Source organism: Stenella coeruleoalba, assembly GCF_951394435.1.
Source record: "Stenella coeruleoalba genome assembly, chromosome: 11".
Classification (NCBI taxonomy): Eukaryota; Metazoa; Chordata; class Mammalia; order Artiodactyla; family Delphinidae; genus Stenella; species Stenella coeruleoalba.
The window spans coordinates 3,709,470-3,736,090 of record NC_137157.1 but is presented as its reverse complement, the minus strand read 5'-3'; the positions used below and the strand labels follow the sequence as shown (position 1 = coordinate 3,736,090).

Sequence of the window (26,621 nt, the reverse complement as noted above, 5' to 3'; positions counted from 1 at the left end):
AATAAATTCTTTTTCTGAAGCCAACTTGAAGCTGGTTTTCTGTAACTTGCAACGCAAAGGCTCTTGACCAATACCTGCAGCTGGGATTTGCACCTGGGTCTGTCTGGCCCCATCTTTCTTCTCCACTTAAGCAGGATCCTGAGCAGATGATGGAGCTCAGAAAGGAGCCATGGACAGAGGCTCAGGGAGGAGAGGGGGGAGACTAGCACATCAGAATGCAGTGGAGACGGAGGCAAAGAGCGAGGCTGAAGGCTGCAGAGGGAGCCCCCAGATAGAAACGAGGTGTCAGGGATGCCAGGACTAAGCCTAAAGGGGTTGCAGAGGGCAGGCCGTGCTCAGGCCCTAGACGGGTTCTCCTGGTCCAGGGGTTATAAACTAGGATGTCTGGTCACCCAGAGCCCCCCGGGCGCTCCTCGGGGCAGGGACGGGTCTTCTTAAGCTATTAAGAACTGACCCGTAACGCTTTACAAAGCAGGTAGATGCACCTATTCTGTTTGGTCGCCACGTCAACACCCTACGATAGGAATTTGATTTTTACTTAGGGATGAAGAGCTGGGATCAGAACCATGTCCCTTGCAACGTGTAGCTGTCCTGATGCCGAGACTGCGGTGACACCACGCGAGCTCTAGGGAACCCTGCCCCACGCTGCGGGTTCACCGCAGGTCCGGGGCGGACCTCGGGCAAGCAAAGAGCTTGGAAGCAGCGCGCACGCGCGCCGCGCTCCTCTTTCGTGACTCCGACTACAAACCCCAGGATGCATCGGGCGCCGCGGCCTTTCAAACCGGCCAATGAGCAGCCCGCAGCGCGTCCGCCGCGGCGCGTTTAAACCCGGGACGGAGGCGCGTCGGCCGGAGCGTCGCGGCAGCTCTGGGTGAGGGGCACCATCGGGGTGCTCAGGCGTGGCGGGCGGCTCGGGCCGGGGATCCCGGGGGACTCGGGCGCGGCAGGGGCTCGGCCGGGGGGCCGCGGGGTCCCGTTGCGCGGTGCGGGAGGACGGGGTCGCCCTGGGGGCAAACCAAAGCCCTCAGCAGTCCAGCCCAGGAGTTCGGTTGTCCGGGTCTGGGTCCGGGGCGTTCAGGCCTCTCTCGGACGGCGCCGCCCCAGAGCTCCCGGCACGGAGGCGTGCGAGCCCGGGGTGTGCGTCGCGGAGGGCCTCGGGCTGCGGCTCAGGTGGCCTCTACCGGCCTCCCCGTCCCTCCCTGACCCGCCGCGGCCGCCAGCCCCCTCTGCCTAGTCCGAGCTGCAGCGGCCCACGCTGCGGGGCTTCCCTGGGGCTGGAGGAACCCGGGGCCTGGGCTCTGACACCCGCTCACCTTCTTGCCTCTGGTCCCAGCAGTGACTTCTGACAGCCCTCGCCGCGCAAGGAGGGGACGGCAGCGACGTGCCTTCAGCCAGCCTGGCCCGAGAAGCGGAGATGGAGGTTCCCAAGAAGGATGGTACGTCCCTGTGACTACAGCGCTGTTGGTTCGGGGAGCTCAGGGAAGATGCAGGTCCTGCGAGAACTCCTTTATTTATTCACGGCTCATCCCGTGCTCTGCACCCGTTGAACTCCTGGTCCCTGTCTTCAAGGAGTTTGCATCCCTCTAGCTTCTTTATTTTCCGCTGTTCTACGTTCCCTTTACCCCCCGGGTTTAACTTCTGTCACAGCAGAGATTCTTGTCGGTTGTGTTTACTGCAATGTCCTCAGTGCCTGACACTTGATAGGCACTCGGACATCTGTGGAATTGGATTTGAGGTTGCCTTTTTTTTTTTGCTTGTTGCTGGTTTCTGTTGGCCGAGACTTGTTCAGGCTCTTGGCCACCACGTTAGTGAGTGAGCCTGGTCTGTAACTTTGCTGTCTTGTTCTGTTCCTGTCAGGTTTGAGTGTGGAGGTGACAGCAGACTCACAGAATGAGTTAAGGGCCACGCCCTCTTCTGCTAAAGCGTGCTGACGTCCTTTATCCTTTGTTCTTCGCAACACCCATGCGAGTAGACTGGGTCTCCCTGTATCCTTAACTGCTCCATTCTGCAGAAACCATCCTAGAGGATGCCAGTCATCGGCGCTGCTTCATCGGATCTAGAACAGTATTTGCCGCTGCAGTCTTCTCCCCCTTCCTCTCCTATCCCCCCTTCTGAGGCCCTTCCACGTGCCCGCTGAATCCCCCGTTGCTGCTTCCTGAGGCCTTCAGCCCTCTGTCACCCTCCCTTCGCATCCTTACTTTTTTGCCTGTCCATTAACTCACGTTCATCATCGACGTGCAGATAGGTCCCATTATCTGACTTGTCCCATATCCTCCGCTCCCTCTCCACTGCCGTGTGCCTCATTCAGAGCCAGACTTCAAGAATCTTCACTATTTTTTTCACATCCTTCAACCTCTGCCAACCCCCTGTGCCCCGACACTCCACTCAAGCTGCCTTTATCCGTCGCTGAGGACATCCGTGTTGCCAAATCTGCTCTCATTTTTCTGTCCTCTCAGTAACCTTGGACCTTTTCTCTTTCCGGAAACTTTCCTTGCTTGGCTTCTGAGGCATCTTGGTTTTCCTCCTGCCTCCCTGGCTGGTGTACTTCCATCTCTTTGCAGACTTCTCTTCCTCTCTCCGGGACCTGGTCTGGGGTCTCTTTGTACTTCCCCGCACAGGTCCTCAGACAGTCCCACGGCTTTAAATCCATTCTCCTTTCTGGTGGTGCCCACATTTTGTCTTGAGCGCAGCCTCTCCTCTGAGCTCTGGCCTTGTGTGTTCCCCTGCCCTTGTACTTGGCGTCTTCACGTAAATGTCTCCCACCTCTTAACTCAGCAGGTACCTGGCTCCCACCCCGTTCTTAGCAGGCTCTTTGTCTTTCCAATGGAAGTAAATTGCCTCTCCATTCACCCAGCTGTGAAAGTTGTGAAGCTGCCACATTCGTTCAATCATCAGTTATTGTCATTTCCACCATAGAGCTTGGATCCATCTACCTCTTTCCAGTTCCACCCACATGCCACCACCTTGGTCTCAGCCATGTTAACTCACCTCCACCTACTTTTTTATTTTTTTAATATTTATTCATAAGTATTTTATTTTATTCTTTAATATTTATTTATTTATTTGGTTGTGCTGGGTCTTAGTTGCGGCAGACAGCCTCCTTAGTTGCAGCTCACCAGCTTCTTGGTTGTGGCACATGGGCTCCTTAGTTGCAGCATGTGAACTCTTAGTTGCGGCATGTGGGATCTAGTTCCCTGACCAGGGATCAAACCAGGGCCCCCTGCACTGGGAGCATGGAGTCTTAACTACTGTGCCACCAGGGAAGTCCCTACCTACTTGTATATTTTGCAGAGTGTGCACTGTAATTTCCAGTGTGTGCACTGTAATTTCAGTAGATACTACCTGCTTCTTTTCTGATACACTGTACACAGCCCCCAGGGTAACCTTTTAAACATAAAAGTTAGAGCATATCTCTCTTCTGCTTAAAACCCTTCAATAGCTCCTGTCCCACTTTGGATAAAGTAAAAGCCTGTCATGGCTTGGACGCTGTCCGGGCTCTGATCCTACCTATGTTTCCACCTCCTCCTGCCACTGGCCACTTCCTCAGAGGTGTCCCCACCTCCACATTGGCCCCTCACCACACTGCCTTTCACTTAGTGTGCCCACTGGACAGTGCACTCCCAGGGGAGCACATGGCCCGAGTTTGCAGAATGGACAAGGCAGCCAGCCCAGGTCCCTCGGAGCCAGTCGCGGAGCCTGGTGTAGAAGGCTTTTCCCCTGACTCCCGGTCCGGGATTCCTTTCTCCACAGCAGACAGATGGAAGTCTGTAGCAGTGACCTGTAAAAATGACTTCCTAGGTTCAGACACGTAAAACGTGAAATGTACGTCTCCATCTCCTTTTTATCCCTCAGCTGCCCAGTTACCACCTCCAAAGGCCACTGATGTCATTGGTCTCCTGGGTGGTCCAGACCTAACTTGTGCAAGGCCAAGGCAGTATGTGTCATTGAGTCCCCCTGTTCTATAGCAGATAGAGCTCTGTTCTGCATCTTGGTTTTTGCACCTAATATATCCTGATGATCTTTGTATATCAATATATGAAGTGTTACTTTTTTTTTTTTTGAGCCTAAGTAGTGTTCCATTCCGCTGTGGGGCTGTGCTGTACTCCTATCTGCTATCCGGGAACATTTAGTTTGTGTCTGGTGTCTTGCTGTAACAAATGCTGCTGCAATAAATAACATGGGGGGAATTCCCTGGCGGTCCAGTAGTTAGGACTCTGGCGCTTTCACTGCTGAGGGCCCGGGTTCAATCCCTGGTCGGGGAACTAAGATCTCACAAGCCGTGCAGCGCAGCCAAAAATAATAATAATAATAGGGGATACTTGACAGCGGTAGACTTCTGGGTCAAAGTGTATGTGCATTTCTTACTTAGTAGATACTGCCAGGTTACCCTCTGTAGAGCTGTAGTAACTTACAGATCAAACTTTTTGATTTTTAACAGTCTTATAAATGAAAAGTGGAATCTCCGGAATCTCAGGATTTTTCATTACTCTTATTTTTGAGTGCGGCCGGACTTCTGGTCATATATTTAAGAACATGTCATTTTATCTCCCGTAAATTTCCTCTGTTCATATCCTTTGTCTGTTCTTCCGTTCTGCCTTAGTTGTTTCCTTACAGCTTGCAGCACTGTTCACCAGTTGGCCCTTTGTGACGTGAGCTGCATGTGTTCTTTTCCCTGCTTGTTTCTTTTAACTTTGCTCATGGTGATTTCTGCCATGCAGAGATGTTAAATTATTAATATATTGGACTGTCAACTTTTTGTTTTATGGCTTCCAGTTTGGTATCATAGTTAGACCTCTGCACACCAGGTTATAAAGTGATTTCCCCATGGTTTCTTGTTCCCTTAGGGTTTCATTTTTTCAGTTAAGTCTTTGACTTATTTGGAATTTGTTCTGGTATGGTATGAGGTATGGATCAAACTTCAGATACATATATTTCCCCCCCAAAAAAGGTTATCAAGTTTATCTCAATACCATTAATTGAATAATCCGCTTTCCCCTTTTATTTGATATGTTACCTTTATGATATACTAAGCTTTTTTTTATATCCATGTTGCATATTTCTTGTTAGGTTTGTTCTTAGGTGTTTTGCATTTCCTTGGTGCTACAGTAAATGAGGTCTTTTCTTCCACTGTATCTTCCGTTCTTTTTAGATGTGAAAGGTGTTGTTTGTTTGTTTGTTTTTTGTGGCTGTGCCGTGCAGCATGTGGGATCTTAGCTCCCCGACCAGGGATCAAACCCGTGCCGCCTGCATTGGGAGTGCGGAGTCTTAAACACTGGACCACCAGGGATGTCCTGAAAGCTGTTGATTGTTGTGTAATAATTTAGTCAGCCATGTGCTTTTATCCGTTTACAATTTATAATCGTTTTTAGTTGATTTTCTTGTGTCTGTAATCATAGCATCTGGGCATTGTGGTAATTTTAACCTCCAAATTCTTTCCTTTGTCTAATCGTGTTGGTTAATGCATCCACAATAATGAAGAATTGTGACCGTAGATGGCCTTGCCACGCTGCCAGCGTTAAAGAAACTTCTTCTTTAGTTTTCCATTAAGCCCGATGTGGGCTTGCTGGTTAATTTATGTGTAGATGGTAGTCAGTAGTGCTGTTCATCAGTATTTCTGCTTTTTTTTTTTTCCTCTTGGATACATGGTAGAATTGTACTTCCCTGCCCACTTCAAGTTGGATTTGCCTCAGATGTCCAGTGAAAGGGGAATGTTATGTGTCACTTGTAGGTCTTTTAGACCCAAGGTGGAATTTGCCATTTCCCTTTCTTCTGCCATGAAGACCAGCAGCGCTTCCGATGGTGGAGGCTCCGTCAGCCTGGGTTCTGGAGTGAGGGGGACATGGCATGGGGCCCTGGCAGACAGTTTGAGTGAGAAATACAGCTTTGCTGCTATAAGCCACTTGAGATTTGGCGATTGTTTGTTACTTCAGCATAAGTTAATCTATCCTAACTGATAATATGTATTTGCTCCTGGCTTTAGGAGGAATGCTTCTGATGGTATCCCATTAAATCTAATTTTGGCTTTTGGGTTGAAATGGGTACTTCCTTATATGATAAAATATGTCTGTTACTTTCTTTGTAGTTCTTTTAAAGTCAACAAGGTACGTTGCGTTTTGTCATGTGCCTTGTCAGTGTATGTGGAGGTGACCCTGGCTTCCCCCTTAGGTCTAGTAATGTGATCATGCTACTAGACTGTGTGAAACTAAACTGTCCTGCAGTCCTGAGATCCTGGCTGAACTTTACTTGGTCATGATAGAGGCATCATCATCGACTCTTAATGTGTTGCTGGGTTCTGTTTGCAAATATGCCTATTTAGGGTTTTTATGTTGATGCAAGCCAAGTCCTTAGTTTTCTTTCTAGAGCAAACTTGGTAGGTTTTTGGTTGTGCTTGCTTCATAGATGCAGTCTGGAAGGCTTCTCTTTTCCTGTCCTTTGGAGCAGTATAAATGGTTTTGGAATGACGTATTCTTGAAAGGTTTGATAGAATCATCCTGCGAAACTGTCTAGGACTTGTGCTTTTTTGGGAAGAATGGCTCTTCAATAAGTTTCTCCAGTTATTTTGTGATAATTGAACTATTAAGATTTTTTTTTCTTTCTTTTGGAGTCAGGTTTGTAAATAAATCGATTTTAATCATTTAAATACAAAAAATATTCTATTTCCTAGAACATTATCTCTGTCAGCCAAGTTCTTAGGTTTATGTGCACAGAGTTGAGCAAACTAGCTTATGAATCTTTTAATCTCTTTATTTCTCTTTATTTCTTCTGTGCAATTGTGCTTTCTAGCTTTTCCTTGATTAGGTAGTTAGGATTAATTGAATTGACTAAGTAGGACCTAATTAGGCTATCAGTATATTTAAAAATTTTATGGTTTTGATAAGCATGGTGCATTGTTTATTAGGATCAAATAAAGTAAGATTTGTGAAAGTGGTATCTGAAGTTTATAGTATTGAAATAGCAGTTTATTGCATTTTGATAAATGTTTGCTGAGTCCGGGCCCTTAGCTGGACATTGGGGAGTTTGGGAGAGTTAGCAGGCATTTGCTGTCCTGGAGGAGCTTACAGCCTGGTTGGTGAGAGACATTTACAGGATAGGGGTGCTAAGGCAGAGGTCTGGCCGGGGGCTGCGGGAGCCCTAGGGGAGGACAGGAGTGGAGTGGGGTGTGAAGCTGGAGGAGCGAGCGGCCGTCCCAGCCGAGGGACCCGCTGCCCCAGAGCCTGTGGTCTGTCAGTGGAGACTCGTGGACACGCAGGGCTGGGGAAGGCGCTGTGGTGGACAGGGCACGGGGAGCAGTTTTATCTGGGCGCTCAGGATGAGCTCCAAGGAGAGGCGACAGTCGACAGGTATGCATGGAGCCCTGCCGTGCGCTTGAGTAATGCTGAATTTGCTTCTGAAAGAGGACTAGGTGCACTCCGTAAATGGGGAATTTAATTCTAGGGGAGCTGAGGCAGCTGGTCTTCTGAAACTGTTCTATACCAGAAAACGACTTACCTAGTCTTGCAAAGCTATTCCAGTGACTCGGCGAATGCATTTTCGATTATATCTTTAAAATAAGGGCTGAAAAATAAGGACTTAGGCTTTGGAGGCAGCTCAGCAAACACAGAATGGCTGATGCTGCTTTTAAAAGGAAATGGAAAAAATAAGATAATCTAACGCCCCTTAAGAAAATGTGGCTATTAAAATAATGATGTCACACTTTTGGAAGTGAGATTTCAAACTAGTTTTGACAGCTGTAGAGACTATGGTGATGTTTTCTCGTTAGCAGCCCATCCCTAAAGTAACAACTGACTTTCTCCTCCCCAGATACTCTTCTTTTGGCTGATGAAAAGTTTGACTTTGATCTCTCATTGTCTTCTTCAAGGTAAACAAATGAGTTTTCTTCCCTGGCCTTTGTATAACCACGTTCAGTTAATCTTTCATTTAAATGCCCGTGTTATTAATAATCCTTTTCTGATAAAATAGTGCCAATGAAGATGATGAAGATGATGAAGTCTTCCTTGGACCTGTTGGCCATAAAGAAAGATGTATTGCTGCCGGCTTAGAATTAAATCATCAGATTCCGGAAGAGCCTCCTCTGCCAGCATCTTGGAGTCCTCTGACTGGGGAAAAGTTTGTGGAAGTTTATAAAGAAGCTCACTTACTGGCCTTGCAGATACAAAGCAACAGCAAAGCCAAGGCGGCCCCAGCTGCCACGCCCAAAGGCCCCGGGAGCCAGGCAGTGGAAGGATTCATACAGGAATCAAAACTAAAAATACACCTCTTTGAGAGGGAAAATGAAGCGAAGAAAAGCCCCAAGTCACTGAAGAGGGAGACGTACCACCTGCCGGACAGCCCCTCGAGGGGACCGCCGCTCTGGGGCTCCCAGCCCCCCTCGGGTGCGGCCCTGCCGGCTGCTCCTGCGCAGGCGAGCCGCCCCCAGACGCCGGGGCCACCGCACGCCTCGTGCTCCTCTTTGCCAGTGGAGCCAGGCGCTGCTCACCCTCCGGACCAGGCTGGCACTCAGAAAAAGGTCACCAGCAAATTGCTGCTGCCGCGAGCCTCGTCTATTAGAGGAAAAAGCATTCCCTCAGCCCTGGAGAAGGTAGCCACGACCCCCAGCAGCACATTTATCTGGGGAGCCAGCCGCTGCCATGCTTCTGAGCCCGCTTGGCTTGTGCCCTAGAACAGAAACTGTTGTGGGGAGGAACCTGGGAACGCAGCTGCTCTGAGGCTCCGAAGCGCAGGCGTGGGAAGTCCAGGAGCAGCAGTGCCAGTGGCGCGGGGAGCGGGGCTTGGGGCGCGTGGGCGGGGCTTGGGGCCCGTGGGCGGGGCTGCCTCGCTGCTGTGGTGACTTAAAAACACCTCCTCCTCAATTCTGTTTGAGATCTTGCCTTCTGTTTTGTTACAGCACTGGGCATTCCACCCGTTAGGGATTTTATGTGCGTTAACAAGCAACTTCTTCCAAAAATCCCCCCTCTGGGAATGGCCATTGGTCTCCCTCCTTAACCATGACTGAGTTTAGATTGTTCCCTCCCAGGCACGAGTGGATGCACTGCCTTGGGAGGGGGCAGTGGGGTGCGGCCAGCCATCTCTGGGAAGCGGGGGTCCGAGCGGCTCTTGTGGGAGGGCTCTGGGGCAGCAGAGGGTGGGTGTCAGATTACAGCCGCCTCCTGGGTTTGCTTCCGGGAGGAGCAGCTTGGAGCCTGCCCTGCGCCCTTTCCCCGCTCCGCTGCCCTCGGCAACAGGCTTTAGCTCTCTGAGCCAGTGAGAGAGGAATGATGCTTTGTGGAGTTGTTAGCAGGTTTAGGTCGATGCAGAACACCCAGCAAGGGCCTAGAAAATCGCTTCCCTCTACGAGCACATTTCCGGAACCACACGACTCCCTACTATCAGAACCCAGCATTGAACCAAGCTGAAAGTGGGTCTGGCATGCAGAGCCCTGCACCAACGAGGCGTGCGACCATTGCTTCCCCAGGGCTGAGACTGCTCCTTTAATCATGCAAACTCCTCTTCCTGGAAATCATTTGGATGTAAATTTCTGAAATGATGTTTCTAGAATGAAAGCAACGTGGTTCTGTGTGTAACACGTGGACTCAGGAAGGACAGGGAGTTGGGGTATAATTTTGCTTCTTCTGGGTCCTTTTATTTTCCTGGTCCTAAGTAGTGCTCTATTGCCAGAGAGCTGAGTTTTTGGTCAGTGAGGTGTTAGTTGGACCCCTAGGCAGCGTTTGAGCTCACTTGGGCACCCCCATCACTCCCCACATTGTTTCTGTGGGGAGAGTCATTCACATCCAGAGTGACTCACTGACACAGGTCACCCCAGTGAGGATCGCCTCTAGACACAGCTGGACCACTGGGTTGTACTATTTAGAAGTGTCTTTGCAAGGCAGCTGCTAGGATGGCCGTAGTTAGGAGAAAAAACAACAAGTGTTGGTGAGGATGTACGTCGCTCATGGGACTGTGCAGTGGTGCGGCCACTGTGGAAACAGTTTGGCTTGGCAGTTCCTGGAAAAGTTAAACATAGAGTTATCACATGACCCAGCAATTTCCACACTTTGGCATATTCTCAAGAAAATTGAAAACGTATGTCCACGCAAAAACCTGTGTAGCAATGTTCATAGCAGCAGCATTCATAATAACCCAAAATCAGTACCAACCCAGATGCCCATCAGCTGATGAACGGATAAGGGAAATGTGGTCTCTCTGTACGTGGAATATTTTTAGCCATGAAGAAATGGAGGACTTACACATGCTACATACAGATGACCCTGGGGAACTAGGTCAGTGAAAGAAGCCAGACGCAGAAGGTCCCATGTCGTATGATCTCATGTACAGGAAGTGACCGTAATAGGCAGGTCATGTTCTGGAGACAGTGTATCTGTGGTTGTCTGGGCTGGGAGGTTGGAGGAATGCGCAGTGACCGCTAATGGTCACGAGTTTCCTTTAGGAGCAACAAAAATGACCTAAAGTTACATTGTAAGTGGCTGCACAGCACAGAGTATAAAAACCACAGAAGTGCACACTTTAAAATGGTGAATTTTATGTTACGGGAAGTGTGTCTCAATTTTAAAAATGGTGTAAAGGAAAGAGAAAGTTCCTGCTTTATGAGCTGCTTTTGCTTCTTATGAAGTCTTCGTGTGAGGGGTTACTTATGTAAGCGTGGATTTGTTCCATGAATGCCCTTGTACCTGAATGTCAGGAATTTGTTCTCTGTTGGACTCTGCTCAGTCCTAGATGAAGATTTATTGCAGTTAAGCAGCCCCTCTGGTGGAGGGCATGACCATTTAATGAATGATTCCGTTCTGTACAGCATTTTAAACTTTATGTAACTGGAACCAGTTTCCTCATTATCACCCTTAAATATGAATCCTGACTGAGAAGGCGCTCTAGAAGAGCTCCTCCTGTTAATGGTCTGTCTTGGTATTATTTCGCCCTGTGTTCAGTGAGGAAGCCAGCTCCATCACCATTCTGTCTGGTAATTTGGCGGAGGAAGTGAACCGCCATATTCCTTTCCATCCAGGTGATGAATTTCATTTATTATTGTATTATTATTTTTTTGGCTGCGTTGGGTCATCGTTGCTGCGCGCGGGTCTTCTCTAGTTGCAGCGAGCAGGGGCTACTCTTGGTTGCAGTGCGTGGGCTTCTCACTGCAGTGGCTTCTCTTGTTGCGGAGCACGGGCTCTGGGCACGCGGGCTTCAGTCGTTGTGGCACGAGGGCTCAGTAGTTGTGGCTCGCGGGCTCTAGAGCGCAGGCTCAGTAGTTGTGGCACATGGACTTAGTTGCTCCACGGCATGTGGGATCTTCCCGGACCAGGGCTTGAACCCGTGTCCCCTGCGTTAGCAGGTGGATTCTTAACCACCGCGCCACCAGGGAAGCCCCATCCAGGTGATGAATTGAGGACCATGTGTTGGGAGATGGATGGTGGCTGCAGTTGCTCTAACTGAAGCCTTCGTGTATCTGTACATTGTGAAAGACTAAGTAGTTCTCACGTTTCAATTTACAATTTTTCAGCCCATGAAAGAGAAACCAGCTGGTCCTTCCAGGATGAAAATCCTAAATGAAAAGGATTCCCACAGCAGCGTGCCCCCTGACAAGCCATGTGCCGCCCGGGACATCGCTAGCTTGCCAGCTGGTGGAAACCACGCGGTCCAAGGCAAGCGGTCGCTCCCTGTTCCAAACAAGGTGGGTTGGCCAGTGCCGAGGGGGGCTTTGGCCTGTGGTCGAAGGGAGTAAGGGGACGCTTTGTATACAGGGGACGTGTCTTTTTTTTTTTTTTCAGGCCGCGCCATGCGGCATGTGGGATCTTAGTTCCCCGACCAGGGATTGAACCCAGGCCCCCTGCAGTGGGAGCGCAGAGTCTTAACCTCTGGACCGCCAGGGAAGTCCCCCACGTGGGATGCGTCTTGATTAAAATCAAGGTTAGGGAGGTTGAAAATAAGACCCGGTTGAAGACAGGAGAGGCAGCTTGGCGAAATGCAGGGCACACAGGCCTGGCATGCGTGAGGGGCCGGCCTCTGCCCCCGGGGAGCCGAATGGACTGAGGAACGTCAGCCTCTCTGAGCACAGGGTCTCCCTCACTGCGTCCGTGCACTGAGGAGATGGAACGTCGGTGCTCTGAAAACTGCAGCCCCTCACAGGCATGGGGACTACCGTCCACATCTTTGCTGTTTATTTTCCAGCGTTGAGCTGTGTGTGCTTGTGAAAAGTGCCACGTCACTGGTGGTACTCGTTAAGGCTGCCCAGTGCTGGGCCTTGCAGCTGTTGACTCCATAGGCCAGGGTCCAGGCCCCAGATCTGCCGTAAGCAGGCTGCCAGGTGTTCCTCATGCAGGGCTCTGTTGGCCACTCCGTGGGAAGTACTGCTTGACCTTTTTCTTCCTTAAATTCAGGACAATTTGTAAACTATTAAAAGCCATTTAAAAACCCCACTTTTGCAGTAATAAGCCATGGGTAGTAATGAAGTCTTTGTTTTAGTTTGGGCTGAAGAAAACCATGTTAAAGCCACCTGGATGTGCTGGCAGTCTTGCAAGAAAGTCCTCCTCAGGGTCCGTCTCGGGAGTGAGTGCCAGCGTGTGTGCTTCTCCAGCGGCTGGCAAAGGTAAGGCCGGCCCTGAGCGCTGTCCATTCCTGCCAGACTTGTCACAGAACCACTTAGCAGAAGGTTCTGGAAGGCTTGCTGTGGTCTGGGGCAGGGGAGACTGTTGGGGTCCCTGTCCTCCTCTGATGGGCAGTCCTGGTTCAGGGTAGGATAAGCAGTCACAAAGTGGGCACGCTCTCCTGGTGCCAGCGGACCTGGAAGGACGCTGAGGCCGGCCGCAGTCATGTGATTAGACACAGATTTCTTTAAAGTAGGGCTGTTCCAGGTAGTCTAGGGCACAGGACCCCTGTAACTCCGGTGTGTGTATTTAAATCTGTACTCCCAAACCTGTTTAAATTCAAGCTCCTTTTTAATCTTTGCAAGCCAAGGGTGCCATCTAGCGGTAGGGGAGAAACCCTAGGAGGCTACGGGGACAGGCATCGACTTCCTGCTCTTTAGGATGAAACTCTCTTCAGATTATATTGGCTGTGTAGACTCTGACCATAGGCTAGGCAGCATGGTGTGCATTTTGTATACAAAATGTGAGAAGTCTAAACTCCTGGATGAGACTCATCTGATTTGGAATCCTGTTAGTTGGTGGTTAAGAGAACTTAAGTTGTTCCTGTATCTTTACAAACTGAGGGGATGACACCTCCCTGGCGGTGTCCTTGTGGGCCTTAGAAGAACCACGTAAAGTCTCATTCCTGTGTCTCGCATGTGGCATGTGTCCAGTGAAAAAAAGTTCCATTACATTAGGTGCTGTGAGGTCTGTTTTGCTGTAATGGTTCTGGGCATCAGCACCGTTTTTGTTTACGATTTCTGGTCCTGCCTCTGGGAAAGGTTGAGACGGATTGAGGGGAGGCTTCTGGTGAGTGTATATTTCTATGCTGTGCGTAGCAGAATCACCAGGGTCAGATTCCACAGTGTGATGGGGAGAGCATTGTGAAACTGTTAACACGGTGTAACATGAGCTGTGGCTTCAGTCCTTCTCTTAAATTTCTCTTAAGAACCTTTTACCAGATTGAGCTCTGTGTTGCGTATACTGGCAGCTGAGTATTTTCACCCTAGTTTATCTACTATGCTGATTTAAGTAATGCTCATAATTGATATGACCTAACTTCCTTGTAATTTAAAGGAACCGACCAGTGAGGACTGTCTTCTCTTCATGTTTCCTCCCCACCTCCCTGGCTGGCCAGGTGGGGCATGTGTCTAGACCATCCATTTTCACCTGTTCAGCTAGGGTAGTTTTCTGCTGTCGACATGATCAATGAAGATAGGAGAGCTTGAACTTACGTATCCTTATATGCATCTTGGTAATTGTGTCCAGAATTGGCGCCTGAGACTACATTCAGCTAAGCCACGAGCCATCTGGGTTGTCCCGTGTTTGAGGATGTTGCCTGATGGACATACAGAATATTGTTCATATGTCATATTTTTTTAATATGGAAATCACCATGATAGAAATAAGTAATTTTCCTCATTTGAAAATATTCTAAGGTAGATTAGCGTATCTTGTGTGTGTGTGTGTGTCAGAGAGAGAGAAATAACTTCATAATTTAAAAGTAACATTGGCTCGAGTGATAACTAGATTTTGTGTCTCCTCTTCCAGCGAAGCCAAGGGAACGTCCAAGCATTCCTGCGGACAGTTCCCAGTCCAACACCAGCCAGTCGGGCAGAACGGGACTTGTCCTGCCACGGCTGTGTCTGCAGCCGGGCCCTGCAGGCATGTCCTGCAGGCAGAGCCAGAGGCCCGGAGTTGCTGAGTCGACAGCGGAGCAGCCCAGGGCACCCACCAGAGCAGCTCTCACCCAACCCCAGAGTCCAGGACAGGGAGGCCCCGGGCTGAACTCTCATCTCAGTTTGTCACAATCTTCTCAGATGAATAAGACCGGGAGTACAAGAAGGCGCGATTCCTGTCTGAATTCCAAGGCGAAGGTTATGCCCACCGCTACAAATCAGTTTAAAATTCCCGAGTGTTCTACTGGTAAGTAATAGATGAACTTTAATGTGTTTTTATTTTTTTATTTTTATTTATTTTTTAATGTGTTTTAAAAATATTGAACGAATTATATTTAAAATTTAAAAAATTGTTGGTTTTGGTGATGGTGGTTTCTTTGCTTTCGTTTTACTTAAAGCACTTTATATATGTCTTCTAATTTTCTTTGTGTTGGATAATTCAGTGAACTTCTTACCTTATATTATATTCCTGCCCTCTATGTAACACATCATTGTCGCATGGCTGCTCTTAAGATTTTCTCCTGTTATTTCCAGCGTGTCGATTATTAGGTGTTTTCAATGGTTTTCTTTGTGTTTGTCCTGCTTGGGGGTTCTTGAGCTACTTTGATCTGTGAGTTCATATTTTTAATCAAATCTGAAAAAAATGTGTCCGTTATTCCTCCAAGTATTTTTTCTTGCTTCCCCTCATTTCCTGGCACTCTAGTTACCTGTGTTGTAGGCTTCTGTATGTTGTCGTTTAGGTCACCGAAGCTTTGTTTTCCCCGCACCACCCCAGCCTCTTGTCTTGTGGTTCAGTTCTGATAGTTTCTACCGTCTCGTCCCCATGTGTACACAGCTTTTTCTGCAGTGTGTCTAATCTGCCCTTGAGCCCGTCCAGTTAAATTTTCATTTCTGACATTATAGTTTCCCCATTTTTGTCCTCATGGTCTTTATGTTTTCCTTTGAATTCTTGAACATATTTATAATGGTTGTTCTAAAGTCTGTTTCTTCTAATTCCATCTTCCCCATCATTTTGGGTGTGTTTTTATCGACTAATTTTTTCCTGGTTATGGTCACATTTTCCTGCTTCTTCACATGCTTAATAATTTTTTTTAATGTTTATAGATTTACCTTTAAAAAGATTTTTTTTTAATTGGAGTATAGTTGCTTTACAATATTGTATTAGTTTGTACTGTATAGCAAAGTCAATCAGCTATACGTATACACATATCCCCTCTCTTTTTTTTGGATTTCCTTCTCATTTAGGTCACCTCAGAGCACTGAGTAGAGTTCCCTGTGCTATACAGTAGGTTCTCATTAGTTGTCTATCTTATACATAGTATCAATAGTATATATATGTCAATCCCAGTCTCCCAATTCGTCCCAATAACTTTTTATTGTCTGCTAGACATCATAAATCTTATATTTTTGTATGTCCGGACTTTGTTGTCTTTCCTTAAGAAGTTGAATTTTACTTTGGCAGGCAGTTAAATTTCAGGAGAACTTGATCCTTTCGGGGCTTCTTTTAGAGCTTTGATGGGGCAGGTCTTGGCCTTTACTCTTGGGATGGTTTAGCCCTGCAACTAACGTGTGGCCTTTCTGAGCCTCTCCTGAGTGTGCTGTGTCCACGAGGTGTCCACTCTGGCCAGTTGGTGTGTTTCGCAGCCCTGCGTGATGCTGGCAGTGTTCCTAGTGGTGGTTCTTGTCTCTTTGGGAGTCCTGCCCCATGTGCGTGCTGCTGCTCTCTATGCAGTGAGGACTCGGGGTCCCTCTCAGGTTTCTAGAGCTCCTTCTCTCTCTGTAGCTCCCTCCTCTGTAGTACTCTGCCCCTCCAGTTCCAGCCTCCTTGGGCTCTCCCCACCTGCCCCGGCATCCTGGCAGCGCTACCAGGCAGAAAGCCCTGCATGGTGTCTGGCAAGTAGTAGGCGGGGCATTTGGTCAAGGTGAATTAATCTGATATATGTGTATAATGCAAGGAGTTGCATGGAGCTGATGAAGGGGGAGCACACCTCTGGCCTCCTCTCTCAAACACATGCCTTCTAGTGGCTTGAATGTTTTGAAGTTGTCAGCTTCACTGTCCAGTACAGGTGGCCTTTAACACGTGACAACCTCACTTGAGTTACTGCTTATGTAAGAATGAGCCGTTCTTTGGAGTGTTGTCCAGTGCTGGACACTCTTTTAGGTATAAGGGATGTAATGGTAAGACAGATATCCTACTCGTGGAACGTACATATTAAGAGTAAAAGATAAGAAATGTCAAATAAGTATACTTTCAGATCATAAGTGAATAAAAGAGGATGGGGGAGAATTTAGATAGAGCGGTGCTTTAAGCTTAGATGGCCAGTGCAGGCTCCCTCAAGAGGTGACACTGAGCTGAGATCTGAACCATGAGGAGAAGGCAGCCATTAGAAGAGCCAGAGGGAGAACGGTCCAGGCGGGAAACGGCAAGTGCAAAGGTCCTGAGGCAGAAAGATGCTGGACGAGTTCTGAAAACAGAACGAAGGCTGGAGTGGTAGGGATGTGTAGTTAAGTTAGGGTTAGGTTCTGCTACAAGCCCAGAATAGCATTGGTTTTCATCAAGATAGATGTTTAGTTCCCTCTCACTTGAAAGTCTACGTAAATTTTCCAGAGCTGCTATGGCTCTCGTTGTGTTAGGGGTCCGGGCCTCTTCCATCTTGTTTTGCCATGGTTAGCTTCTCTTCCTCATCATCTAGTATGGCTGCACCAGCTCCAGCCCTCACACCTACCAGCAGGAAAGGTGAAATAGGTGAAGAACAAAGCCTTACTTACCAAGGATACTTACTGGAGGTTGCACATGCCACTTCCTTCTGTGGAAGTCATTGCTCAGGACTTAGTCACGTGACCATACTTACCTGCAGGCGATGCTAAGGTATGGGGTCTTTCCTACACTCAGCTAAAATGTCTTTCTAAGAAGAGGGGAGCAGATACTGATCAAAACCAGCAACCTCAGCCCCGTTAGTGAGCGAGGAGAAGGGTAAGAAGAGACGGAGACGGAGAGGCAGTCAGAGGCAAGCTCGCCTGGGCCATGCGTGGATGTGGCCGTCGGCATACCCGTGCGAGAGCGGGTGCCTGCGAGGGTCTGAGCAGGGAGGAACATGACCTTTGACAGATCCCTCAGCAGAGGGAGAGACAGGCCCTGTGGCCAGAGTGGGAGCAGGGAGGACCATGCCCATGCCTGGCTGGGGTCCAGACAAGAGATCGCGGAGGTGGTGGCAGCAAAGGTGAGAAGGGCTCCGACCTGGGGACGCTCTGGGAGACCAGGAGGCAGTGTGGCCTTGGGGACTCAGAGTGACCCCGAGGCTTTGGCAGGAGCACCGTGGTGATGGAGGGCCGGAGGGAGAGCAGCTCGGGGTGGAGACTGGCTGTCCAGTGTGGACCTGTGGAGTCTGCAGTGCCCGCGGGCTCCATGGGCCGGGTGTGAGCTTGGACCTCAGAGGAGCAGCCTCAGCTGCAGGTGAAGTTTAGCTTTCCGCCGCGGAGAGCCTGGTGTGTTTGCAGACACGGACGCCCTGACAGACGGGGCCTTCGGGGCAGCCCCTGGCGCAGGGCCCGTGGACTGCGTCAGCAGCGTTTGCTTCCTCTTCCCAAACGCCCGCAGCCCGACACGCCTCTGGCCGAGGTGCTGCCGCTGCCTGGCTGCCGACTGGTCCCCCACCGCCCGGCTGTCAGCCGTGTGGAGCCACAGGACTCCTGCCCTCCGCTGCCCAGGCGGGGCCCTCAGCCCTCGGCCCTTCTGACATCTGCACGCTCGCTGCGCAAGGCTGTTCCTGTTGCTTCGCAACGTCAGGTCCATAGCGGGCACACCTTTCATCGTTCGTCCTGGGCCGAGTGGTTCCACGAAGTCTGCCCGCAAGGCTGTGGGCGCGACCCTGCTGTCGAGCACGTGCAGCTCTGCCCGTGCAGTGGCCGCTCACTCTGGCTGCCGCGTGACCCTGGCTGTCATCACAGAGGAGCCATGGGGACGGTGTGAACAGAGCCTGCAGCAGAGCCTTTAGGGTACAACTCTCTGAAAACACTCTTGGTTCTGAGTGTCATTTACCGTGACTGCTTCCAGGAACCACACGAGGGACGGAGACCCGGGGGGACCGGCAGGTGTCTCTGTGGATCAGAAGCTACTTGGAGGGAAGAGCACCTGCAGCTCCGGGAGGAAGTAATTTCCAGGCCCTTCGGACTCGGGCCCTGGACTAAGCCTTGGTTGACTGGGGTATAATAAGGGCACTTTAATAATCTAAAATTCCACAAAAATAGTTGCCCTCCTGTGCACTCTCTGGAAGCTCCTGAAGAGTCTTCCACTAGGATGAGGGAGGAAACAGGAAAGAAGAAGTTATGGGGCCTGAAAAGGGGGAACCCAACACAGGAGGCGGTGAGAGTGAGGGGCGCAGCCCGGTCTGGGAGAGAGACCTCCAGGAAACGTGTGGGCTTGGAGCCCAAGAGGCAGCCACGTGGAAACGCTCCCAAAGACAGAGTTTGCAGGACATTCCATCACAGGCCCCCAAACAAGAAACCAGCAAGAGATGGAGGCAGTTCTGTTTGGTTTTTTTTTCCTTTTCTAAAAAATATTTATTTGTTTTGGCTGCGCCGGGTCTTAGTTGTGGCACGTGGGATCTTCGGTGTGCCGTGTGGACTTCTTAGTTGTGCCATGCGTGCAGGATCTAGTCCCCCAACCAGGGATCGAACCCGGGTCCCCTGCATTGGGAGTGCGGAGTCTTACCCTCTGGGCCACCGGGGAAGTCCCTGGAGGCAGTTCTTACGAACTTGAGGTACGGGATGGATGGGCACTGCGAGAAGATGGGCTGTGTACTCCGTTAGACTCAGTTGTCAAAACGGAAACCCTGGAGGGCAGGCGGCCGCATGGATCGGGGCCGTGAGACTGTGAGGGAGCTGGGATCATATCATGACATCTCAAGGTTTTGAAAAACGAGGAAGTAGCAGGATATGTAATTTAGAGATGGAAGGTAAACACCTCAGGAAACAAGCAAGGTGGAAATAGGGTAGGTGTGGCTGGAGCCTGCCATTTTGAATCTCTTCGGTTTTTTTTTTGGTGTGTGGGTCACTTTGATCTGATCAACGTTTGAAAAGAACAGGAGGTGGAAGATGAGGATAAGCACATACGGGCAGCTCTTTTGAGAAGATTTGCCGTGAAGAGGCACAGAGACGTGGATCGGGGGCAGAGAGGGAGGACGGGGCGAGGGGGCAGGTGCAGGTTGGTTTGAGATGGGAGGCCGGGGGGGAGGTACCCGTAGGAGCAGGGCCTGGGCCTCTCCTGCCTCCTTGGAAACCCGGGCCACCTTCCCCTTTGGGGCTGGGGTCGGCCTCTGCCCTTGGCTTCCAAAACACAGCAGGGTGCTGCCAGGGGGCCTGGCACCTGCGGCTTTGGGGGCCCCCGGGTGAGTCTGGGACTTGGTCCCCGTGGATGGCAGCCCAGGGCTCAGTCCTCTGAGCCCGCTGGTCGTTGCCTTGTGACCAGATGAGATCACACACGCAGAAATGCTCATCAACCGCCAGACGGCACATAAATAACATCACGTCTTAAGATGACCTCGTGCCCTCCTGGTTCCCGAGAGCCGAGGCGGTGGCGGGCTCTGTGGGGCCCGCCTGGACCCCCCCGTGTTGGCGCCGCTTCTGCAGGCGGGGCTCACGGGGAGACCAGGACTCTTCCTCCTCTGCACCCGCTGGTTGGGCACCACAGCCCTGCCTGGTGGGTCCCCGGGGAGGGAGGACATGTCCCTTCCCACACGCCAGGGCCGGAAGGTTTTCCCTCCGGCTTGTCTGGCCTTCGTCTACTTTACGTGCCGTCTTCGCTGCATCTTGGGAACACGGGACACTTAGAGGAGGACCGCCTGTTTGGTGAAGGCAGATGCGTCACCTGCCCCACATCTGACTGACCGTCACTTCCCTTCTCGTCTCAGGTGAACCCCTGGACGGTGCGACACCAAAGTCCTGTCGGGCGCAGAGGCCGCAGTCCTGCACGTCGGTGGGGAGGTACTGAGTCGGTCTGCTTCCTCTTTTTTTTTTTTTAACTTCTTTATTGGAGTATAATTGCTTTACAATGAGTGCCAGTCCTCAGGCTGAACCTGCAGTTCTCCATCCAGACCGCCCAGCCCCCCGCAGAGGTTCCAATCAGTGGTCTGGGGTGGAGCCCTGGGCCTGCAGGGTCTCCCAGGTGACTCGTGTGCACCCCATTTGAAGACCACTGGCCTGGCTCAGCCACTCAGACTCCGGTTTGAGTCCCAGTGCTGCCACTGTGTGGTCTAGATCTAGTGCAGGTTACCGTTCTGACCGCGTTTCCCCATCTGTCCAGCGGGGATGGAACCAAGCACAGCACAGCAGTGCCGCAAACAATAAGAAAACACGCGTGCGCACGTGTGCCTGCCTGGGAGTCATTCACACGAAGGGCAGCCCCTCCCCTGACTGCTTTCCTGCTGCCACCTTTACTGCCACCTGCTGAGGTGGGTGGGCTGCTCCCCCACATGTCTGGCCCTCTGGTGACCGGGCCCCAGCCCAGCTCTGAGTGCTGTCACAGTGGAGGGACCCTAGCCCAGTGCAGCTCAGTCCTGGGCCCGTCAGCTGGGGGTGGGGCAAAAGTGAGGTCACTGACCCACAGGAGCACTGTTCCCAAGGCTGGGGTCCCGGCACCAGCATGTGGCCAGGGTGGGAGCGCTGCTTTGGACCTTGCTGGGGTGCGGCGGGCAGGACAAGCGCCGGAGCAGGGCCCTAACCCCGGGTCTGCCCCAGCCCAGCCTGGGCCGTCTGCCACTCTGTGCAGCTCCGGGCCTTCATTTCCTTGTATGTGAACTTGGGGGGGGCACTTCCTGGGCTTGGGCCAGACGCTTCCCTTACAGTATCAGCCATGCTGAGCCGCCTTCCCGCCTCGTACAGCGGCTCAGAGCAAGACCCAGACCTGATGGCCACTGGCGGCCTCGATTCACCTCTCTGTGCCTCGGTCTTCTCGCCTGTACAACAGGGACACGGTTCCTACCTGCCAGGGCTACTGTGAAGCTTACATTTGGTTAAATCTGTCTTTATTTTCACTGGAGTTCGTGGTGGAGCTGCCAGTGCTCAGCAGTGACGGGCGTGGGGCAGGTCCCGGAAGTCTGCAGGGCGCGGCAGCTTGCTTACAGCTCCTCCTGCTCCCGCTCCTGCGGTGACTCTCTCAGGGGATGTTAGTCTGCGTTTAGACTCTCCTTGAGCATGCGGACTGTCCTTGGTGGACGATACGTGTGCCATCTGGCCTCCCATGGGCTCCACGTGGGCGGGAGGCCCTTGACTTTATTTTATTTAATAAGATAACCGTTTACTTTATTCGGCCTGTCTCCTTTATCAACAACCAAACAAACTGACAGTGAGGCAGGATGCGCTGGCAGGTGAAGCTGCAGGTATCGCCAGGGTGGGAAGGAGAGATGCGTGGGAAACAGGCATCCGGTGCCCCGAGTCACTCACCTGTGTTCACACCTGATTCAGGGGCCTTAGACCCAGGAGCAAGTGCACACAGGGAGAGTGCTTGTCAGCTCGCGTGCCCGGCCGGGCCCGCCCTGGGTCTGGACTTCCTTGTGGAAATACTTAGCGCCAGCAAGAGGTGACTTTGAGACCCCTATGAGCTCCCATGGGGAGCATTTCATGGTACCACCCATGATGTGCAGCCACACTGGATCAGAACCTCAGATGGGCCCACTGAGGAACCGAAGCCCATGCCAGGGCTCCCGGGGGTCGGTGGCCGCACCCCCTGCTCCGAGGACAGGGCTGTAATGGGCTTCGCTGGCTTGAATCTTCTACATTGAAACCACGGACTTTCTACTGCATTAGCGCATGGCTGAATTGTTAGATTTTTTGTTCTGCTTAAGACTTCCATGTTTCTAGGGTTGCTCACAGCAGTCCTGCTAGATGGTCCTCAGCATCGCAGAGCCTTGAAAACAGCGTGAGGACCCCTGTGAGCAGGGGGCGCAGGTCAGCCCTGCCCACGCCTGCCAGCCGTCGACTCTCCAGCCTGCCCCTGGCGACCCCTAAAACTGTGCCCAGGGCTCTGGCTTCTCCCCTGCGTGTGTCTGCTCGGCGACTTTCTTCTGAGCCCCAGAAAAAGTCTGCAGTGAGGTGAGAGTTAAAGGCTGCACTGAGTCTGTGTCAGATTCATAAGACCTCAAGCGCTCACGTGCTGGGAAATCACGGTCGGGAAGCAGCCAGACTGGTTCATCACCGCTTCTCGGCAGCCGTGGGGGAGCCTGGCCGCACCGCACGCCCTCCCGTTGGTGGGTCTCTGCGGGGAAGGCCGGCCACCTGCTCCTTGGTTGTGTTTCTCTCCTGACGTCACATCCCGGGTCCAGGCCGGAGGCCTGAGCAGGCGGGGAGGATGCCTGGACCTCGTTACACCCTTGGGGGAGACCAGAGTCTCCCACAGGGAGGAGCCCTGGGGCAGAGCTGCGCACTCAGGAGCCGTCCTTGTGGCCGGGTTCCAGGGAGAGCCCCCAGCCTTGCCCTCGAGGGTTTCAGTCAGGGTGGCCACACTCAGGCTTCCTGGGAAAAGATGCTGCCCACCCGCCTCTGCCCTGTCTCCCGCTCGCTGGCCCTGGTCCTGCTTCGTCTGTGCAGGAGACTGAACGGGCACAGTGCGGCATCAGGCCTCGATTCTCTCCTGTGGGAGAGCATTGGGAAAGGCTGGGGGCGCTAGTGCGCAGATCTGCCAGCAGTGGGTGTCGGGCGTGTACATGTCTGTTTAGTTCTGTGAGGACACAGAAGACTAGAAAAAGAAAGTGCTGGGCTGTGTGTCACGTGGGGGAGAAGGGACGCCAGACAGTAAGACACAGGCCCATCGTGTGGCCAGTCACAGTGCTCTGTTCATATGCGTCGTAGGTTTGCAGGCGTCAGCAGAGGGAAAAATTCTTTCAAATTATCATGAAGCCTTTAAAATATTAAAAAGAAAAGACGCTGTATTAATTTACGGAAACTGCTGCTTTCCTCCTGTAATTCGGTTCCGAGTCATCGGGTGTCTGAGGCCCACCAGGCGGCAGACTCTGTCCTGGGCCTGGAGATGCAGCGGGAAGTGGCGGCCCGGCCGGGTCTCCCTGCACCGTCTAACAGGAAATACAGACACCAGGGCAGCATATCTGCAGGGTGACAGGTGGATGGGGACGGCCCCGCTGCAGAGTGTGTAACCAGGGCATTCAGCCCTGTCCGCGGGCCCAGGCCTTCCAAGGAGGTGGCATCCCGGGCGGGAGGGTGGACGTGGCCGCAGCGCGTGGACAGAGGCGGGATGCCCGCACGTGGTCCTCGCTTGTTCCTCCTCTTTAATACCTTATGGAAAAAGGCATTACATAGGCACGTGGGATCCAGACTGGTAGCTGGCGCTGAGAGGGACCTCGGAGACCGTGCAGTCGTCCTGCAGGAGCAGGAACCAGAGCTGGCTGCTCCTCACGGGACGACGCTTCTCCAAAAACAGTCTCCCCGAGCCACCGCCAAACAAACGAGCGTCGCCCGGAAGTGTCCTGATGAGATGCCCTCTTTCCCTCCCGCAGAACTGCGCCAGTGAGAGAGGGTGACAGCAGGGCCGCCACCGGGCCCTCAGGCTGGTCCCCGGATGGGAGCTTTCCTCCTGCGTCTGCTGTGCCACAGGCGCTTAACTTTTCTCCAGAAAAGAGTGATTTCATGTTTTCAAAAAGTATCACCACGGAAGTAGCACTGGACGAAGCACAGCCACCTGAAGCTACAACACCCAGTGAGGTGAGAGAAGCAGACAGCGTTGACTTGTGCTGTCCTGGGCTCCCCCCGGGTGACCGCGGAATGTCACCTGTGACCCCGGCTCCTCTGGTGCCAGCTGCACCGAAGGGAACGGGTCAGGACCTCCCACCTCTGGAGGAGACCAAAGCTGCGTCTCCCGTTTCCGACCGTGGAGATGGCCAGGTTTCAAAGGGTGGGAGACGGGAAGCGGGGCAGCAGGGAGTGGGTGAGCGGGAGCTCCAGCGTTGGCCCCTGGCAGGAGGGAGCGGACGGGCTGGAGGGCCGTCGGTGCCCACCGCAGCCCCTCCCCCCACCAGGGCCCAGCCCAGCCCTCCTTCCTTGGGTTTCCAAACTGTCAGTCACGTGGGACCTAAGCAGAGCCCACTTGTCTTCCCAAGATGGTTGACAGAAGATGCTAGGATCGCCTTTCAGCCTTGTTTCTTGCCTAGGCTCTCGTGGATGTCAAACTGGATCAGCTTAGCGTCACCCTGCGGGCTGCAGCCACACCCCTGGGTGACCTCCCGCTCATCGACTTCTGCAAGACGCCGGAGGCGAGCGTGGCTTTGGGGTCTGGAAGCGGGCCCCTGGTCGACCTCCTGACAAACACCCCAGATGCCGACAGGAGGGCTGTGGCCAAGCCCTGCCACGAGGTGGGACAGGTGAGGTGCGGCAGGGGCCTCGCTGGCTTCGGCCTTGGGTGGTCTCAGTTGGGTCTCCTCTTCCCCCAGGCACGTCCCGGTGACCCTGGAGAGTGGCCACTGGGGCTCCTGAGGGCGACGTGGCTTGGCTCGCCTCACCGTTAGCGGTGTGAGCGCACAGTTTGCCAAGTCGCGAGCAGGAAGCCACCCGGGAGCCCTCCCAGGGCCAGGGCCCCCGGGTGCTTCACGTGCGCCGCGCAAGCAGAAACGGCTGAGGAACTTGGTGTCTTCTCCCTCCAGCTGCTTACACACGATGGCCAAGGTGCCTTTCCACTGGGCCTGAGCCAGGTTCACTGAGCAGCTGGGTGCCGAGCCGCGGGGAGCTGGCTGCAGGCAGCCTGGTCTTCAGGGGACCAGTCCTTCGGGGTCTGCGGGCCGGGAAGGGGTGGCATGGACGCTGCGTTCACCTCTGTGGCTTCCCTCCTGCAGCTCATAGACTTGGCTTCCCCTCTGATCCTGCTGAGCCCCGAGGCTGACAAGGAAAACGTGGAGTCGCCACTTCTCAAGTTCTGAGCGGAATGAAATCCTTTGCGTTTCACTCAAAGTGACAAGAACAGTCAGTCCTAAAGTGGTTTTCCACCCTCAGAAATAAATTTTACGAGGAATTGTATTGGAAAACTTGAAACACAAAACAGAACCCTGAGTAAAGCTGCCGTGCCTGGAGCGGGGCCGTGGGGTTGGGGGGTGTTTGGCCACCTGAGGTCACTACCGCCCGATGGCCCCCGTCCTCACGGCCCCGCTCACACGCTGGGAGCAGAGCCACAGTCGCTCCAGGTGAAGAATTTGTTTTGAACCTTTTGTATGTAAAATAGCAAGTGACTATTTTTAAAATTAAGTTTGTATGAAAAGTTAAACCGTCTAGATTAAGTTAAATTGTAAAATAAATGAAATGTAGTAAAGCCTGTCCTGATGTGTAAGATTATCCTGACTTCCAAACATGCATGGCGGTTGTTAGTACTAATCAGTGCGCACAGTTTATACTACCCAAACTTGCTTTCTACAAAAGAGATTTTCAAAATTTAGTGTGAAGAAAAATTGGTTAAATGCAGACCCCAGGCCCCAACCCTCAGGTCTGGGGCAGGCCTGGTAATCTGCACTTTCACTGGGCACCCAGGTGATTCCGATGAGATGGGCCAGAGACCACACCTTAAGGGGAGGCTGCTCTAGGGAGGTGGGGTGCGGGATGGAGAGGGAAGCGTGGGAGAGGAGGGGCTTATCTGATACCAAGGTGACAGGAGGTGTACAAGGGACGGTCCCCTCGGGTGCGCGCAGCAGGAGGGCGGCAGGGTCACTGGAAGGCTTACTCCCTGCCTGGAGCTGTTCTAACTTACATTTGTTGCAAACGAGCTGGCCTGAAAGCCACTAACCGTATAGATCATTTCTCACAGTCTTAATTCAGTGGCTTCGCAGCACACAGTAGAGAAGCTGCTGATTGGACCTGCTTTGGGGGCTCCCTCCAGGGTTCCCAGCACGAAGCCAGGGAGCTCTCTCCAGAGGGCTGTGCTTGCACTTTCTCTGGCGAATGTCGTGAAGGCAAATCATCATTTGGAACGGCGACTCCGTGGTATCAAGAGTAGAAAAGAGTGCACCGTGGGTGGCACTGCCACACCTGTAGAGAGGGCGTCACAGGGAAAGGCGGGAATGCTTGGAAGTCAGAGTTCATAACTGGAGTTGTCCCTGGTAAACTAGCGGTTAGACTCTTGGAACAGGGCCCTCGCCCTGGGAACACTCCCTGGCCAGCTGGAGAGCCCAGAGGAGTCACGGCCGTCCACTCCTTCCCTCTTGTCTCCACTCCGGTGGGCAGTGTGGAATTCTAGAATCCACCGCAGGGGTCCTCAGCTGTCTGACCCGGCCCCCCATTTCACAGGGGAAAACCCAAAATCTGGAATTCATTCAACACACATTTATGGAGAATCTCCAGTGCA

The 26,621-nt window shown here is 52.3% G+C and overlaps 1 protein-coding gene across 3 annotated transcripts; it reads left to right on the top strand.

Annotated features, from left to right (window-relative positions):
• The first annotated feature begins 888 nt into the window (after positions 1-888).
• GTSE1 (G2 and S-phase expressed 1) lies at positions 889-25,607 on the top strand. Of its 3 annotated transcripts, XM_079938054.1 has the most exons (11): positions 889-1,436; positions 7,801-7,858; positions 7,960-8,578; positions 11,489-11,659; positions 12,451-12,574; positions 14,163-14,537; positions 20,200-20,272; positions 22,148-22,378; positions 23,797-24,001; positions 24,448-24,657; positions 25,126-25,607. In XM_079938054.1, the coding sequence occupies exons 1-11, from the start codon at positions 1,415-1,417 to the stop codon at positions 25,207-25,209; spliced, it is 2,172 nt and encodes a 723-aa protein (XP_079794180.1). In that variant the 5' UTR covers positions 889-1,414; the 3' UTR covers positions 25,210-25,607. The 3 variants fall into 3 exon arrangements, 2 of the variants coding, with proteins under 2 accessions (XP_079794180.1, XP_079794179.1); XR_013830621.1 differs by having other exon boundaries at positions 23,797-24,657; positions 25,126-25,257; XM_079938053.1 differs by lacking the exon at positions 25,126-25,607 and having other exon boundaries at positions 23,797-24,712.
• Positions 25,608-26,621: the final 1,014 nt, after the last annotated feature.

What these genes read in the sequence shown, in the direction of transcription:
- GTSE1 (XM_079938053.1), top strand. Translation starts at nt 1,415, where the DNA reads ATGGAGGTTCCCAAGAAGGATG. An exon ending in GGAGGTTCCCAAGAAGGATG is followed by an intron (nt 1,437 to 7,800) that starts GTACGTCCCTGT and finishes TCTCCTCCCCAG; the next exon opens with ATACTCTTCTTTTGGCTGAT. An exon ending in CTCTCATTGTCTTCTTCAAG is followed by an intron (nt 7,859 to 7,959) that starts GTAAACAAATGA and finishes CTGATAAAATAG; the next exon opens with TGCCAATGAAGATGATGAAG.